This window comes from Podarcis pityusensis (genome assembly GCF_964106645.2).
Source record: "Podarcis pityusensis genome assembly, chromosome: 5".
Classification (NCBI taxonomy): Eukaryota; Metazoa; Chordata; class Lepidosauria; order Squamata; family Lacertidae; genus Podarcis; species Podarcis pityusensis.
The window spans coordinates 66,654,464-66,673,812 of NC_138032.1; the positions used below are offsets into that span (position 1 = coordinate 66,654,464).

General features: G+C 40.1%; 1 protein-coding gene across 4 annotated transcripts in view; it reads left to right on the plus strand.

Annotated features, from left to right (window-relative positions):
• Positions 1 to 19,349, plus strand: part of PRKG1 (protein kinase cGMP-dependent 1) — a 686,067-nt gene that overhangs the window by 346,764 nt on the left and 319,954 nt on the right. For all 4 annotated transcript variants that reach the window (XM_081004551.1, XM_081004550.1, XM_081004552.1 and 1 more), the window contains one exon: positions 9,140 to 9,253. In XM_081004551.1, the coding sequence (XP_080860677.1) occupies positions 9,140 to 9,253 (114 nt within the window). The remainder of the gene's footprint in view (positions 1 to 9,139; positions 9,254 to 19,349) is intronic.

Sequence of the window (19,349 nt, forward strand, 5' to 3'; positions counted from 1 at the left end):
TCCAACCCCCTGCATTGTAGGAATATGCCAGCTGTCCCATGTGGGGATCGAACCTACAACCTTGGCATTATCAGCACCGTGCTCTAACCAACTGCATTAGTATTTAATGGGTTTCCAAAAAGGAATGATTTTATGTGTATGTTTTGAATTAGAACAGGACAGTCACTGCCTCCTAGTTTTTGTTTTCAAGTAAAATAGGAATAGGAATAGGCTTAACATGATAATTAAATGGACTGGGCATCACTCTTCATGGTACAGTGGTACCTTGGTTCTCAAACGCCTTGACACTCAAACAACTTGGAACCCAAACAATGCAAACCCAGAAGTAAGTGTTCCGGTTTGCAAACTTTTTTCAGAAGCCAAATGTGCTCCGTTTTGAGTGTCAAGCTTCTGATTTGAGTGCCACACTTCCGTTTTGAGTGTTACACTGAGGTCTGTCTATTTTTGCTATTTATTTTGTGTTTTTGTTTTTGTGACTGTGTGGAACCCAGTTCAGCAACTGATTGATTGATTGTGTGACTGCAGTACAGTGTTTATTGCTTTCACTGTATGGATCAATGGTCTTGTTAGGTAGTAAAATTCATGTTAAATTGGTGTTTTAGGGGTGGTTTTTAAAAGTCTGGAATGGATTAATCAATTTTGCACTACTTTCTATGGGAAAGCGTGCCTTGGTTTTGGAATGCTTTCGTTTAGGAATGGACTGTTGGTTTGCAAGCCCCCTCCACAGAGGCTGGCCCTTCTCACTGTCCTCAGAGCTTGCATACCGGTAACCTCCTCTGGCTGACATCCAGACAGACCAGGGAGATTTTTATAGGTGACATTTTCCCAAGCGTGGGTAAATGCACACACCCTCCTCCTGCTTCTTCCCTAGCAGGGAAAAGGAGACAGACAGAAACGTCTATTTTACATTCTTTTATTTCTGTCTACAGCACTAGAGAAAAACACGTCCTTTCAGTTCAGTTCTTCTAGCAAGTCAGACACACTTCCTGTACATGCGCAAACAGAAGGTTTCAAATTACACTCTTCACAGAGCCTTTCCTAGCCTGTGAACTTCCTGGGAAATTCTTTCCCACAGATAACCGCATCATGTGATGTCAACCAGCTGGCTGGTTGCAGCTGCGATGTTCTCATATACTGACATGGACTTCCAGAACGGATTAAATTTGAGAACCAAGGTACCACTGTACTTCACAAAGGCTCCTCCTCTTCTCTGAAATCAGTGGTCATAATGTGTGCCTGCTCCCTGTGGCAATTTGCAGGAGGCCTGAAAGAACTTGCATCTCTTCTAGCAATAGCTTGCATTGCCATAGTATGACCTCTGGCCTCAGATGACAGTATAGCCAGGGCAAAGGTCAGAGCAAGATTTCCTTAGTCTACCATTCTATTCCTAACAGCAACCAGCTAATGCCTCAATAGCACTCACAGGCCAATTATAAAGGTGACAATAACTTTCTGCCATAGCATCTGGTATTCAAAGCCATACTGGCTGCATTCGGATGTCATTATGAACTATGGTTTATTGTGCTGAGAATTTATTTATTTTTGCAATGTATACAATGCCCTGCTTTTCACTATTTTAGTCCCAAAGCAGCTGACAAAATAAAAACAAACAATATAGAACATTTAAAACATAAATTAATAATTGGGGAATTAAATAATCAGAGCAGCATTCATGGTGCAAAGGAGCCCTGGAATAAAACAGTTTTAACCAGGCATCTGAAGCTGAGCAAAGACAGTGCCTGCCTGATTTGTTGGGAGGGAGTTCTATGAAATACAAAAACTCCATATTGGCGTGAGTCATGCTACTGGTCCATGGGGGGCTACAGTTAGTGCTTCCCCATATGATCTCAGTGATTAGCTTTGGATTTGCAGGGCAAGGTTGTCCTTAGTTGTTATCCTGGGCTAAAGTTGTTCAGCCCTGCCTGGAGGTGCAAAGGATTGAAATTGGGATATTCTCCATGCACAGCAGATGCTTTGTCACAGAGCTATAGCCCTTCCCCATAGTTGTTGGCATCTGTTATCTTGGGAGACAATTTAGGAATGCATCTTTGGGGGAGAAGTCAAACTGTTGGAAGGTTATACTGCCTGCTGTGGCCATAGAGACCGATACAGGAGAGACATGTTTTGTTGCAGCTGGAGCAGATGAAAGCGTGCGGTTGTGCTGCTGCAGATGCACTATGGTGTTTCTTCTTTCTGCACTCGTTTAGTAAAATATAAATGAATCATAAAGCAGATCATTGTGATATCAAGTTCTCAGAAACTCTTCTTTTTATATTGCCTTCCATCTACTAATTACTGAAGAGCATCTCTCTTCAATGGGCATTTGGTGTCCCCCGAATACTTTTCTTCACCTCTATCTTTAGTGCACTCCTCTCATCTAAGCTTTGCAGTAGAATTTTTCAACAGCAAGACAACTGTGTGTTTGTATGTATTCCCAGATAGCTGCCAATTCTGTTATGTGCCCCCAGGCTTCTGCCTGCAGATTTTGAGGCTCAGCTCTCCTATTTCCTTTATATATTGTAAATCCTTTCCCCCTCTAGACTTCATAAGATTAGATTTCAGCTTTGCGTACCTTCAGTAATATAGCTTTGGGGGCTGAAAAATCTGAAATTGTTACCTCTTAAAAGTCTCAGGACTCAGTCTCAAGTTGTGTGCGTCATTTAGTGAACTCATTCCTCCTTAACATGCCATGTATGGAACGGTTTTGAAACATCAGGGGGCTTCTGGACTGCTGCTTAAGTATAAATGATGTCAGAGGCAATAAAAAATGAACAAAATAAAAGTGGAAGAAATGTCAGCAAAACATGCATAAAGAGTGGGCCTTTTGTGACAGTACTCACAGGTACGGAGCACCAGCACCCTTTTTTATGCCCATGGCATCCATGCTGTGTTGCTGCCTATGGCACCTTTATTGCTATCTGAGTATCGCCCCCTCATTCCTCCCCAAAAATGTATTACATAAAGGTGACTCAAGAGTTGCTATTTTGCCAGGGGCCCTGATGGAATGGGTGTGTGAGGTCCCATCTCTTTTGTACAAGTAAATTTCTGGAAAAGGAACTAAATAGGTCTATCAGGAATGTTGGCAGACTATGCAGGAAAAACATGGTGAAAGAAGCCTAGTCCCTGATTTGTGAGCTTTGGACACGTAGAAAGATGTAAATGTGGAAGTATCATCTGCACATATGGGAGATAAGATGTTTCCTACTTATGATGATTTGAATCAACTTAGATTATTGCTATCTCTATATTTCAGACAATGTTTTTGCAAGGCATACTCAGTGTCAAATCAAGACTCTTTCCAGGGTGGAGCTTCTTCCTAAAAGAAAAATAGCTGTCACTAAACTGAGGAGACTTTATGCTGCTTCAGCTAGTAGGTTGGTGACAAGAGAAAGTAGGGTTTCTATCTGTATTTCTGTATGTGTGTGAGTAAGCACATTATAGCACATAAAATTCTATATTTGAGAACCTGGAACGCAACCCCCCTACAAACAGGGAGTTGTTGGCACAGAAAAAAGCCCTTCCCCCAATTTTTCCATTTTGACTGGCAGGACTTTGGGTGTGACGCTCAGAGCAACACAAGTGCAGAGTTAGTTTCTGAAAAGTTAAAAAACAGTTGAGAGTGATAAACTTCTCTAGAAGACAGTTCCACAGTGATAGTGTCATCACTGAAAAGTTCATGTCTGATGTAGTTGTTGGTCTGGGCTTGAAGATGGCATTCAGAGCAAGATTGCAACCAATATCCGTGCATGTAGGGAAATGCTCCTTCACCCCCCCCCCCAAAAAAAACCCCCTGAGTGCAGAGTGGGGAATTGTCATTATCAGTGAGGAAGCAATACATAGCTGATAGACTGCATCTAATTTTGTGGGTTACAAGCTGTACAGGCCTGTATTATAGCAGCAACATTAGTAGAATTATTTTGCTAATCCAACCAGAATAAAGATGCTATATATTGATAAAGGTGCTTTTGAATCAAAATGATCTCAGTAAGTGTTTCGATTTCATAAAACTATATTAACCCTAAACAGCAAAACTGGAAGTTAGTAATAAACCATTAGATTATTGGCCATTATAAGACTGACATTCTCAGAGTCTGTTAATCTGTTTTTCCTTCTCCCTGCTTGCAAGAAGTAGAAAATGGCCATTTAATTATTGGAAGGGGGAAAATATCCTTACAATAAATGAGAATGTGATAGGGCTGTTTAGTTTATAGACCAATTTATGAGAGAAACGCAAGTGCAATTCGGCTAAGGATGTTATTTAATTTTTAATTGGATGGACTGAATGTGCTAAAAGTACCAAATGTTCGCACCGTAACCGAAAAAAGCAGGCCTTAGTTTATTTTTGCTTTCACTGTGGCGGACAAGAGAATGTGTGATTTTGCCTCCCTATTGAGTTAGGGTTTTTGAGGATCAGAGCTTTTATTTGGATTGAGCAAGCAGACTTCACCAAATAGAGTAGAACAGAGATGTCACTTTCCAGTATATTAGCAGGCCCTTCAAAATACCCAACTTGATACGAATCTGCCTCCTTGTGAATTTCGCAAAGAAAAATTTTCCACTTGAGGGCAAACCGCATGATTAACTCCATGCGCTGTTTAATTCTTGGGGAGGTAGCGGTGTTCATATACTTTCATATACTTTAAGAAGATTCACCATCCCTTACTGAAATAATTTGCCTTCCTTGAAATTCTTTGGCTATTTTGCCAAGCCAGAAACATCAGCATTTCTCAATAGTCAAAATACAGCAGCTGCAGCAGCTCTCCCTGGGACCTGGATCCTGAAATAATAGTCTACATAGTATCTTCCCTAATGAAAATGTTCATTACTGGTAGTTTGTGACTGTATTGCTATTTTCATTTGTTCTTCTTTCTCTGAGTGCTGTTGGGGCCTGTGATGTCCAACATTATTTGTGCAGTCTCCTGACTTAGTGAGTTAATGATTATATTCATTTGTTCCAAGCTTCTGGCAGTTTTAAACAAGGGACCTTAATTATGCAAAATTCTGTTGTTTATCTGGAAAGCCTAATGTAAGGATGCAGGCAATGAAAATCTATCCCTCCCTCCCCCCCAGCTCTACAATGGCAGAAATTGCCCTACGGCAGCTCTGTTCTGGTGGCTTGACTCCTGACTGGTACAACATATTTTTGGAACTTGCAGAATAGTATATAATAAATGAACTAACAAGGATTCATATATATATATATATATATATATATATATATATATATATAAAATGCAGGATTATTTTACCCTCAGGCATATTTTTAAAGAGATCAGGGTACTAACTATTGTAACTGGAGTGCTTTCAAATTACTGTTAACTGTAGAAATATGCATATCTAATCATCAGAAAGTTGATCAGTTTCCTACAGAGATCTTCAGACATTCTTTACATGAAGCATGTGTATGTGTGTGCAAGCAGTAAGCCCTGCCTTCAAGCGACAGGCTCTCACTACAGGAATAATTACTATGGGCAGACAAATTGTGCATAGACTTAGTGTGCCCATATAGTTTGAATGTACTCTGCCTAGTGAATCTATGCAAGGCGGGGAGACAGCTGCTATACCGAATAACTGATGGGGTTATTGCTACCCCCCCCCAAATTAAGCTTATTGGTTGCTTTTCTTACAAAAGTGCAAAGCGACTTACAACACTAAACACATACGTTACAATGTAAACTAGATAGATAGATAGATAGATAGATAGATAGATAGTGTTCATATTTTTAAAAGGCAGGATTTTTAAAAATCCCATCCACTCAAGGAAGCTACAGATAATCAAAAGCCAAGAGAGAAGAGGATGTTGCGCAATCTTGGGCGCCAGAGATGGAGGGAGCTGCGGCCCAGCAGGAACATGAGCTTTTGGATTTGACAAATGAACTTGGAAAAAGCCAGATTAGGAAAGATAAAGTTTGGACTGATTTGGAAATGGGGGGTTGGATAGACCCCCCTATGCAGGGATGTTTGGACTTTCCGAGTCTGGCAATGGGCCGTGAGATGTTTGGAGCTGTGGGGGCTCTCAATTTTGGAGGGATTCTGAAACATGACTTTAAATACTACATGGAGTTTAGTCTGGACTATGGAAAAGGGGCTGATTTGTTGAAAAGGGTCAAAAACATTACCAAGCTGGAGTTCCCACGAGCGAAAGGTAAATATGAAGAAGAGCTGCGGAAGGGACATGGAAGGGACTTAAGGGCCTCGGATATAAGGTTACCAGGTTAATGCGCTAGATCGATGGGATAAAAAGGACTGACAAAACCTGGGACCAGGAGGAAGGGACGCTGGATGAAGATTGGATTGTTTCTATTTCTTTTTTATTATTATTACTAGGATTGTTTTATAAAATGGATGACTGTTAGAAAAATGTTGGAACGAAATTACTTGGCTCTAGCAAAAATGTTTAAAGAATTAGGCAAGAATATTATGGTTATGAGAAGTGGGTAAAAATAAGATTTAAGTTTTAAGGTTTTTTATAAGATAAGATGAAAATAGATTAAGGTAATGTAATGACAGAATATTATGAAATATGGAAAGGATTTGCTGCGATAATTAATAACTGGGATACAAAAAAAGGGAGGAGGAGGAGGTCAAAGAAAGAAGGTAATGAAAGTTGAAGATTTGAGAATGTTGGTTTTATTTTTATATGTTTGTGGTGTATTTTTGTTTTTTGAATTCGTATTGTTGGATGTGGTTTGTTTTCTTTTTCTCTTTTTTGTTTCTTTTTTCTTTCTCTGCTTTGTCTTTCTCTGTAATTTTAAAAATTTTCAATAAATATCATTAAAAAAAAAAAGATAATCAAAAGCCAAAGGCCTGGCAGAAAAGAAATGTTTTTGCCTAGTACTGAAATGTATGCAATGATGGTGACAGGTGAGTCTCCCTGAGGAGAGCATTCCACAAACAGGGAGCCACCATTGAAAAGGTCCGTTCTCATGTTGCCAGCCTCTGGACCCTTCCATGGAGGGAGGCACACAGAGAAGGGCCTATGATGACGATGGCAGGTTCTGGGTCAGTTAATATGAGGAGAGGTGGTCTTTGAAGTATTGGGATCCTGAGATGCATGAGGTCCAGCACTTTGAATTGGGCCTGAAAACTAATTTGTAGCCTAGCAGCTGAGCCAGGATTTGTGTTATGTACTCAGACAATCTTGCCCTGGTGTGGCCATATAATATTGGTAAGACATAGAGGTTGGGAAATTCATAAGACAGAGGTTGCACACATGAATTATCCAGCAAGCAATGGCTGGTGCTATTCAGTGCTTGATAAGGGGCATCCTTACCTTGCATTTTGTGGAAAGACCTTTGAACATGTGGCTGCCATTAAGCACATTGATGCTTCACCCAAGAACCCTTTTGGTCTTGCATGTACTCAAGTGTTTCCTTGTGTACACAGTGTTTCTGTAAGTGCAGTCTGGAGACTCTCTAAAATATATATAGCTTCAGAAATGATCTCCCAGTGTATTTGAATTTACCTGGGTTACTCAATTTTGTAAAGATGGAAATGTTCCATGGCTACCTGTTGCAACATATCTGCCACCAATTTCTTGTGATTGGTATAGATTTGCTCTTGCAGTGGTGGATAATTATATATTTAGTAAGTGCCTGAAAACCCAGACTTGCTGGTTGGTTGGGAGGTCACAGGTCTTTGAAGTCTACACAGATGTAACATTAATTCCCTCAATTATGAAGAACTACAGAACATATTTACTAAAAAAAAAATATTTTTGCTCAGAAAGGGGTGGTGATTGGGCAACTCCCCATTAAGTGGGCTCTAAGGAACTTGCATTTCTGGTCGTCAAGCCTAAGGCATACAAATACATTGGTGTATCATGCCACTTTGAAGTAGACAGATTGGCCATGGCTTCTTTCTGCCTCTAGATATGAAATGCCTCATTTTAGACATGATAAAATTAGTTTAATTTAATTTAAAGACATGACAAAACTAGTTTAATTGTTTTGAATGCAAATGCAATGTAAAATGCAAATTATGCAATGGAAATGGGTCAAAATAATTTCTTTTGAGAACAGCGTCTTTCTTCATGGATGAATGGTCACAAGGATTAGGATTTTCCCCCTTTTAAAATGACCAAAATTAGTTGCTTAGATTGCTTTATAAGAAAAGGGCTTGCTGAACTGAGTATCATGACATTTAACTAAAAAATATGTGAGTTTTGTGCTTTCTGGGAAGACGTCAGTGTCCAATCTTTTCAAGTTCAGAAAAAAAGTGGGAGGCTAGACTTTTTCAATGTCTGTTTTATTTACTACAGTCCCTGGAATTAGTAAAAAGTAATTCCCAAATGATGTATCCAGATTCTTACACTATGAGTCTACATCTTTGGCAGCCAAGGAATATGTTTATTTAGGGAGTGGGGGTGGGAACTAGGGCCCATTCCACGGACTCTGCTGAGAAAGTGCTGCAGGCTCTGCTGCAGCCTGGTGGAAAGGCTGCTCTTAAGAAACAGTAGAAAAAGGGACAGCTAGACTGGTTCTGCTCAGTCTAGCTGCACTTGACTCCACTCCCTCAATGGTCACTTTTCAGCTGCCATTCACCATTGCAACAGCAGAGGGAGAGTTGGGATCGCTGGGGTCACTCAATCAGCTAGGCTGAGATATCAGCCTTGTTTGGCTCTCTTTCTCCCTGAACTGTTACCATTCAATCTGGTCTCCCTAAGAATTTTGCAACTTTAAGAATTAGTGTCTACGTTTGTTGGTTGTTTAACACACAGTTACCCAATCTTATAAGCTTATCCGCTTTTGGTTTTATACCACTTGAGGCTCATTTCTGGATATGTAGAATGTATATGTATGTGGAAGTGCCTCCCTCAACTACAAATTGAAAGATTAAACAAACGAAAAACAAAGCATACTTACACTGTAAAGCATGGCATCATTGCAACATTGATTTCTTCGCCATCTATGCAATGTGAGAGGGCAGGGATGGGGAAGCTGTGATCATATAGATGTTGTTGGACTCCAACTCCCATCACCCCCAGCCAGCATGGTCAATAGTCAGGAATGATGGAAGCACCATCTGAAGGGCCACAAATTCCCCACTCCTGTTACAGCAGTTCATGTTCATGAAATGTTATGCAGGACAAATTCTAAATATAAAAAGTTTGTGATATGGAACTGTTCTTTGTTCACAGATGGAAAGGTTGAAGTGACAAAGGAAGGTGTGAAACTGTGCACCATGGGACCTGGCAAGGTATTTGGGGAACTCGCTATCCTTTACAACTGTACCCGGACAGCCACCGTCAAAAGTAAGGATATTTTGGAGTTTAATCCTAAAGTCATAATGTTGACAAATACTGATATTCAGTCCAGACACATTTCGGTCAGTTAGCAGTTTTGTGAAGTGCTCATATCTGTAAAAAGAAACAAAAATGCTCCAGGTCTACACATTTTGAGGAATGTTTGTTCTTTCCAAGGTAGTCTTTGAAGAATGAGTGTATCATGCCATGCAATAGAAATTCATGTTTCGTATGTCACAAAATTGGTGTTTTACAGAAAGTGGTTTAGATATATGACAGTTTGCAGAATCTGTGTTTCGGAGGTTCAGTCATAAGATTCTGCACCCTCCCACCTTCAGCCGTCAAAAGCTTCTGCAATTGAAACTGTTACATTTCCTATGCAAATTAGGAAAAAATGCATTTTAAAAAACTTAGATGACTCTAGTAGATGAGCTAAAGGAGCTGGTGGAGAATAGAAGTGTTGCTGTGATAAAGATATAGAGTCTCACTTATTTTTTCATTGTTCGCATGCCCTTCTTTTTGCACATACTTAGGGCAAACAGGCTAGAAACTGTTAATGTGTATAGCCAGCCAGTGCTGTTACACCTATTATTCCTCACAGCATCTCCCTTCTCATCCACCTCCTTCCCAAGATGTTGTTTTGTGTCTGATATTTAACAGCAACTCTCTTTCCTCATTAAACTGGAGTGGTGGTGAGGCCAGAACTATTGTCATCCTGAAATGAGAAATTCTGAAGAGAAATTGGCAGTATATTTGTTAGTAATTCTGTACTTGTTTCATCCCTCCCCACCTCCACCCATGGATGTTTCAACTGATGGCAATTATGCATCTTCTGTAGGCAATGACTTTGTGCACAATGCCACTTAGAATGCTAACAAGTGACTTCATTGTAATTTCACTCGCTCATTAATGCATAAATAACTGAATGGCAGTCATAATTGTAATTAGCTTGATATTCCTTCGCTTTGACAGGGAGGTCACCAGTTAGCATTTGGAGGCGTTTCTGCTAGTTCTAGATAAACACATGCAATTCCTTGAAGTGCACAGAGCTTATTTAAGAAACATTATTGACTAACACATTTACATTATTGCTATTGCCTCTGAAACTGGCTGGAACATCTGTCTATTCTATCTAAAGACAACTTGGCTTATTTGTTGCAACTCTGAATATGCAGCTGGTAAGAAGGAATGGCAACCGTATGGAAACAATGATAATGTTAAGCATTCAACTTCAAAAATGCAACCTGAAATACTCTCGAAAAGTTTGTCAGTTCTGGCAGAACCATTTCTCTTTAACTGTTGCATGTTAAAACCTTGTTCTCACCTTCCAGAGTAACTTTAAAGTTCTGCAAAGAGCCGGACCTTTACAGTTCTGGCTCTGTAGCTTTGGTACCAGAAGAAATTCATCAGTGCTCCTCATTATTAGTCTTCCTAAAGAAGTGAGGTGTCAGTCTGCTTGCAAGGGATTTTGGGATGTAGCTGGGTCTTCTGTGCTATTTTAAGTATGCTTTGTTTTTTGTTTTTGTCTTTTTGTGAATAGTTTTTTGTAAGCTTTCTAAAATGCCAGAAAAGGTAAAATACTGTTACTGGCCACCCCAACCTATGCTGAGCAGTGCACAAGATACCAAGGGGTACTGACACTCAACCAGGGTGTTTCTTTGGGGAAAATGAGGTGCGGCGGAGTCTGCAGCATCTATGAAATATGATTTATTTACACATGTGTACACTGGAAGCGGTATTTATTTACACATGTGTACACTAGGGATGCGGGTGGCACTGTGGGTTAAACCGCAGAGCCTAGGCCTTGCCGATCAGAAGGTCGGCGGTTCGAATCTCCGTGATGGGGTGAGCTCCCATTGCTCGGTCCCTGCTCCTGCCAACCTAGCAGTTCGAAAGCATGTCAAAGTGCAAGTAGGTAAATAGGTATCGCTCCGGCGGGAAGATAAATGGTGTTTCTGTGCACTGCTCTGGTTCGCCAGAAGCGGATTAGTCATGCTGGCCACATGACCCAGAAGCTGTATGCCGGCTCCCTTGGCCAATAAAGCAAGATGAGCGCCGCAACCCCAGAGTTGGCCACAACTGGACCTAATGGTCAGGGGTCCCTTTACCCCTTTACCTTTACACTGGAAGCTTTCAAAAGAGAGATTTCACAGCATTCACATCTCAGGAGGATCTTGTTCTTCACAGCAGCCCAGCATTGGATTCCCAGACATCTCTGCCCTGCATGGCCTATGCCTGGAGTGCTGGCTCCACCCTTCTTCCCAAGAACCCTTGCTCCAAACAATTCTTCCCCATCTGTCTGCTCCCCCCCGACCTCTGTTTTTTCAAAATAGACACATTTTTCCTGTGTGACATAACACCTCCTATAACCTCCACCACCCAACTCTGCTATTTCTTCGGCTAACTAACACACAGCTTGCTGGGGGTGGGGGTGGGGAGGACAGCATCTGCATGATCAGTTGCTCTTTAATGGCCCAGTACATGCAAACTGCATGACTTGAGTCTTGAATGTTGCATAGATTAAACATATCAATGGCAATTAGGCTTGTTGTAACAGCAAACAAGGAGGCCTTAAATGCAGTGCATCTCATGTATTGCCCAATGGCAGTGGTACTGCAGTGTAATATTACAATAGGGCAATGACATTTGGAAGTGGAACAATCCATATATATATATTTGCCTGAGAGGTACTCTGTTGGATTTTGAAAGGTCACTGCACCTAAAAAAAAACCTTACTTTTTGCATCCTGCTTTTCAAAAAGCACATGATATTGATGTTTAAAACCATGTCTTGCATGCTCATACACTGCATCTGTAAATGTGTGGATTCATATCTTTACAGTATTGCTACCTGTGTGTCTCTGCTGTGTTTGCATGCCTTCCCATTCAAGTCAGTCACTGGCACGTGATAACACTTGCTCTTGCATTAGTTTTTTTTCCCCCTTCCCAAATAATCAGTATGCAAACACACACACACACACACACACACACACACACACACACACACCAGCCTTCTCTCTGAATAAAATAAAGAGTGCTGCTTGTGGGGCTCAACAGTTTCCTTTTGTGCTAGTTTTTACACTTGACAGCTCCATTTGTTCATATTAAGTGATGGGTCACTGATTCAAATTCAGAATAAAGGAGACAGCACATAAAGTATTATTGATAAAAAGCAATCCTCTGATCTTTCAGAAATAAGATATTAATCTTTTTTCTTGTTAACAGATGGATATTCTAACTGAAAAAAAGCCCTGGCTCAAGCTGTCAGATCCAGTAAAAGACATACAAATTGGTTATTATAAGTATCTTACAGAATTATCTATTTATCTCATTAAATCATATTGACCCCCAAACTAGTTAGTCATTTGAAGCTGCACGACAAGTGGAACGTACAACAAAATGTTGCAGCATAGTGTGCTCCTGTTATAGGACACTACATTACATTCCCCTTAGTTTTCAGGGTTTTGAAAAAATAAATAAAAATAATTAAACATTTTTCTTTCTGTGGCTGCCGAGCATTTTCAGTTCTTGTTGGACTGATCTAGGGGTGAAGGGTCTACTTAGGTCCCCCCCCCCAAAAAAAATTGTTTTCATACTTCTACAAACCTTAGAATTCCCATAGCCTGTTGATACTTCTCCCTCATGTGTGTGAGGTGCAGTTAGTTTTAGGCATATAATAATCAGCACTTACCCCTGAACATCACTATTATTGTTTTATTTTAGTTTTAACTATTTATAGTGAGCAATAGTGGCAATGGCAGCTTTAGCAAGGAAGGAGGTTCAGGGCAACTTCAGATGATTACAGCTGCACCCCAGTCATCTGAGAGGTATAGGACTAACCACATTATCCACCTGAATTAACCAAAACTGCCTGCAGAGGTTTAGTGAAAGAGCAGTCTTCTTTCAGCTTCTTTGAACTTTACAAAAATAACAAATAACTCTTCCTGCTCCAGCCACTCAAAAAGAGAGCAGCAAAAAACAAGTTAAACAACGTAAGACTATTAAGAAAATATCACGGATATTGATGATGTATGGAAGAGAAAGCAGAAATCAGGGCAGATGATTAACTGCTAATTTTTTGCCTGTGATTGAAATGGTTCCAAATAATTATTCAAAAGATTACGCATTCTACAGTGCCAGGATAGTAAACAATTAAATTATAAATGGCACCATTAGCTGTGGTGCTAATAAAGTAGCACGACTGCAGTGTTATACTCATTTTTCACCATTCTAGAGAAAGTCAAGAGATCAACGTACCCTGATAATTAGAAACCTATGTCATGTCTATTTGGAAACTAAAACATGGCCGGGGGTGGGGGGAGGTGAGAATAACTGTTCCTTGTTTCCCAGTAAGATTTCAACATTTACTACTGGGGATCTAGGGAAAATTAAACAAAACCAATTGAAATGGATCTATAGAATCAGTTTCTTCCAAGAGCACCTAGATCTCATCTGCAATTACCCATTCAAGAACACTGCCTAAGAAGGTGAGACTGGCAACTGGCCAGTAATTAGTTAGATTTTCTGAATCCAGTGAGGGTTTCTTGAGGTGTTTTTACCACTGCCTCCATAAAGCAGGCTGGGTTTGTAGCCTTGGATGTTACTCTTGCTGTATTTTACTGTTGTGATTTTAATTATCATAAACCACCTGGGATAGTAAGTATGCATGGGCTATATATCTGTATAGTAAATAAGCAAATAATTTTTTCAGAGAAAATATAGACAGACACACTTTTCTTTTAGTATTGTCAGTGGTGAAAACGCAACCTGAAGTCAGTCAGCATAGTGGGAATATATACCGGTAATTGCATAGATCTTTCAAAAAAAATTAAAAAAATTAGGGTAATGTGGGTGGGAGGGAAGTAATTTATCATTGTCATTTATCATAGTGGAAAGTACAGTGGAAACATCCTTATAAAGCCTTGAGACGGCTTTTCTCCCAAGCTAGTCAGCTGTGTATACATGAGGTTCACTTCTGATCTGCTGAACAGCAAAGAATCAGATACAAATGCAGGACAAGTTCCTGCTGCATTTATCATGTAGGTTTGAGCTGTGATAGGGCATGCAGTAGATAAGGCCTTTTCATTGTTCCAGTCATGCTATATCTAAAAGTCTTATTCTTCCCTCCGGAGCAGTTTTTAGTGAATACGTAATCTTAGACTCGATATCACAGTTGGAACTCATTAGGACAGCTGATGCCCTCTGGAAGAGTGATATGGCCATTTGGTCTTACAATAGCTCCTCTGTGAATAAGACAATGATTTCAGTCTCTCAGAGCTATGTAATGCTGTGATCACTGCACACGAATGTAAGAGATCAACTGCACACTGTGTGTGTATAATGCATTGCAAACGGAAATGTTGTTACTTGAAATGTTTTGAGCTTTTAAGTAACTTTGAGCTTTTAAGGACTCAGCGCCGAGGGCCTTCTGGCGGTTCCCTCACTGCGAGAAGCAAAGTTACAGGGAACCAGGCAGAGGGCCTTCTCGGTAGTGGTGCCCACCCTGTGGAACACCCTCCCATCAGATGTCAAAGAAATAAACAACTGTCGGACTTTTAGAAGACATCTGAAGGCAGCCCTGTTACGGAAGCTTTTAATACTGGATTAATCATTGTATTTTAATATTCTGCTGGAAGCCGCCCAGAGTGGCTGGGGAAACCCAGCCAGATGGGCGGGGTATAAATTTATTATTATTATTATTATTATTATTATTATTAGCCAATAAGCAAAAAACAACAACAACCAGAGCTAACAGTAAAGTGCTGTAAAGAATAGAGATCCTACAAAAAGATAACAGTGAATTATGTAAAGGAGAACAGTAAGTATGTGGCTGTGGTTCAACAGAAGCCTCTTAGACAGGCATAGGCAAACTCCAGCCCTCCAGATGTTTTGGAATTACAATTCCCATCATCCCTAGCTAACAGGACCAGTGGTCAGGGATGGTGGGAGTTGTAGTCTCAAAACATCTGGAGGGCTGGAGTTTGCCTATGCCTGCTCTTAGAGATGTTGAACTTGTTACCTCTTCAAGCATGATGTCAGTTCACCATTTTGTGACATTGTCCAAGAGCCTAGTATTACAACAATATCTCTCTGCAACTGCGTAACATTCCAAAAGAATTCAGAACTTTAATGAGAATCAGATGAACTGGCAAACACAACGTATACTTTTCATTAACTTCTGCCTGGTTTTCAAATCAGAGTGCTGCAAAGCATGGAGACTCAGAGGAATTAAACAGGTGAAAAGATTGCATTTTAAAAATTAGATAGAAAATGTCAAGGAGAAGACAAATAAGCACAGCATTGATAAGCAAAAAATGTTTTGAGTCTTAACGGGGCGTTGTTATTGAACAACAGAAAGGAGACCAGATTTATATTTGAATTGCTCTAAAGTGGCTACATAGTGCTATAGTTTAGATGTGTAGAAGCAAGCAGAAGAGCAAAACAATGGTTTTTAAATCTTAATTTTTGCCTAGGGATCTTTTGGGACCTGGAGCTTCTCTAGTTGTAGACAAATACAGCAAATATGGCAAAACTGTACAGAATAATGTGGGTTCAGACACTTTACATTGTAACAAACAACGACAGTTGTGTTCTGAGTGCAGATTCAAGATTATATTAACATAATTGGTTGCAGCTTTATCTCTTTTCCCATACTTTGAAAAGTGTTAGCCATTCCTCCTTGGGAAAATCAAAACCATATTTCCATTTCTGGACTTTAAGCTTGTAAAAATATTTTATCAGCACTTTTCCTATTCCAAAGTCAGCTAAGTTCTGGGTAAGGGGGAAGATTTGACACAATATACTTTTTCTTCTTTCTTGTATGCTTTTGGTATTCGGACATTCTCTTTCTGGGTAATAAAAACTTGAAAAATGTAGAAGCAGCTTCTGCCCTACGACAAGCATAAAACATGTAACATTTCCCCTGAAGAAGAATGTGTGCTTTCAAACTGCACTGGGAATTCTGGAAAGCACTACTATCTATCCTTCAGTAAATCACTGTTGGCTTTGACCTTCTGTTTTTGTGTGTGTGTGTTTGAAGTGTACTTCAGTGATAATATCCAGGTAGAAATTTTCAAGGCATGTAGCTAATCTCTCAGACTTGAGCAGTTTATTTGCTGAGAGTGAGCCACTTCCAATATTCCCAGGAAAGTAGCAACAGAAGACATATGAACTCTGCCCCACATGCTTCTTGGTCTCATGTAAAGAGGGAAATGTGCCCACAAGGATGCTCAAGTGCTCAGGCACTGTACCCAATCATTTGTGGCTTAACAAACTATGGTTTATTAAACAGATGTCATTTTGTATGGACTGGGACATTCTCTTATCTTTTCTTTGTTTTTGTTTTTTAAAAACGTTAACAAACAAAAATGGAAGTAGTGCTGTTGCTGCAATTCACATCAGGTTTCAAACAATCCACTTACGGGCCATGAATCATAATTCAAAACATCATTATAGTGACAGAGGCTTCTAAAATTATTGCCAGCTTTTCTCAGCATTTTGTAGGGGTGAAGGCATTCCTGAAGATTGATTCATCTTCAGGGTGATGGTGGGAATTCTTAGACCTTTCAAGGCAGGGGTGGTGATGGTGGTGGATACCTTCTCCCTTGGAGAGGTAATCATGGGTTTTCCCTTTATTATTGTCTCATTTTGATAAGGAAAAAGTCTTGCTGCTGTTTCAAGAATGCCCTTGGGTATGGTGCATCATTTCAAGGGGCATTCTGTCCTCAGGAATGCTACTTGGCTGCTCAGAACACCCACATGAAACAGCAAGACTTTTTCCTCATAGAAGAAAGAAAAATAATAATTAAGAAAAACCCACAGCTGACTCATGTTAAGGTAATGCAACCCTTCCCACCAAAGGTTTTTAAATGTTGACTATTTCCTGCCAACACCTTCACAGAGGACAAATGATCCAGGAAAAGTGTGTGTATCACATACCTTTAGTATGAATGGAGTGGAGAGTGAGCACTCAAGCACTCAAACTTTGTGTCAATCAATAATACAAATGGGTGAGAGCATGGTCCACCCAAAATGAGTGTGACTCATGCAGGAACGCGACCCAGAAGACGTGCACCCTGGTTTTGCACTGGAACATGTTGGAGGGTGTGGTGGTACCATTCACATATCACAAACTACCACAAAGATACTAACATTCCCATGGTTTGGCTTTTGAAAAACAGGGGTTCCACATAGCTGATTGGGAACCACTGCTTTATGCAATGCATAATAAATTTATGGGATTATTTGTGGCAGGGAAGGATAGCACTTAATAGCTCTTTCAAATAAGAATAGGATTCATTCATGGAGAAGATGCATCCCTAAGGCACATAAGTCAAAATACTTAGGAATGGAGCCTCCCTGTTCAGACACAATGCACAATGATTACTGGATGCATTACATGCGACTTGGCTCTGACATAAATTGCAGATTCTGAGGGCAGATAAGGAAGCTAGTTTTGTTCATACAAAATTATTTTCCATACACTTGAGTCCTAATACCAAGAACCGCAGGCAATAAATTTAAAACTTGCAGAGGACAATGCTAGGTTTTTTGTGTTGTTTGTGTTGTTTTTTAAGTTACCAGAGATGTAGTCAACCTCCAGTTGGCTATCTGCTTGACTTCCCAGTTTTTAGCAAGGATTTCTTTGAATGCCTTTAAATGAAAAAAACAAACAAACCAATACAAAAACATTCCCGAGGGTTTGCTATTTGTTAAACTGGCTAGATTACATTGCTGGTTAGTTCTTTTGTATGTGTTTATGCTTAACAAAATTGAAGCTTTGATTTTGTTCACCTCTTGGGAAGCATTTGGGATCTTTAATTTGTCTTGCTCCTCTACTTCTTGACTCATTTCTTGTTCTTTATTACTCACTTATTAGAATTATTTGTTTGCCTCTAGCATTTTCAGTGTTCAGCCTTCCTGCTTTATTTCCTGATGCAGAGAATATTGTCACTTAACTTTATTATGTCTGGGTCCTATGGGCATTTTCTGTTGTTTTCTTGCTAACTTTGTCTTCTGTGTGGTCTGTCTCTCCCATTAAGCTGTTTTCATAATATTCTTTTACTTGGTCATATTATACAATTCCCATAGTTCCCAACTTTTAAAAAATTCAGAACTTGACAAGGCTGCAGTAATACTGAAATGCACATTGCAGCAACTTTCATAAAATTTGGTAACACTTAATGTAAAAGTGAACAGAATGGGATTTGGCTGACTCTGCTGACTGATCCATGATGAACCTAAAGCCAAGACTACCAGGACTGATACTTTTATTACTTCTGGTTTATATTTGTAAATTATTATTATTATTATTATTATATCTGGTATCACTGCACTTCATCCTTGGATATGTACTCATATGAGTTAACATAATGTGTCTGGAATGTTCTCTAATCTTCCAAACTATTGTTTGGAGAAAGCGTGTTCTCCTTCATGGAGAGCACGTGTTGCGGTGGGGGCCACCAGGACACTCCAAAGTTGGGGGCGGGCTAATTGTTCCTTGGCCATTGATGCGATTGGGGCTTCCCTTGTTGTTGGGAAGAAGTTAATGTTGCCATTTGTTGATTGACAGCCAGAAATGCTAAAACTCCTTGCACAAGGCTAGGGCTTCCTCTTTTCGACCATGCATCGGATTGATCACAGCAAAGGGAGACGGTTGTATTTTTCTACAAATTACCTTGTGTCTTTGCTCCCCCACGATGTTTGCATGTACTAACGATATGGTGGGGCCCAGTCGTCAGTGCTGCCCTGCTGCGGTCAGGTGCAGATAGTCGGAACCAATGCCTAGACAAAATACCACCGAGCAGGCCAGAAAGCATGTTAATAAGGCGGTGGAAAATAAAATAAAATAAAATAACCAATAAAATAAAATAGGTCCTTGCTTTAGTTGGTTCTGTGATATTGCACCCTGCTATTTCCTTCAAGGCTGTTGCCCTCTTTTGGGCAGATGGGGTGCATCTTTCCCCTATGGGGAACGACACCTGGCTGGATGCGGTTGCTTTGGGATTGAAGGAAGGGTTGCAGTTGTGAGTGGCTGGCGGCGAGCTTGAGTGCTCGGTGGCGGTTAGGCATTGGTTTATGGTTTGGTTGGTTGAGGGGAAGTGGTT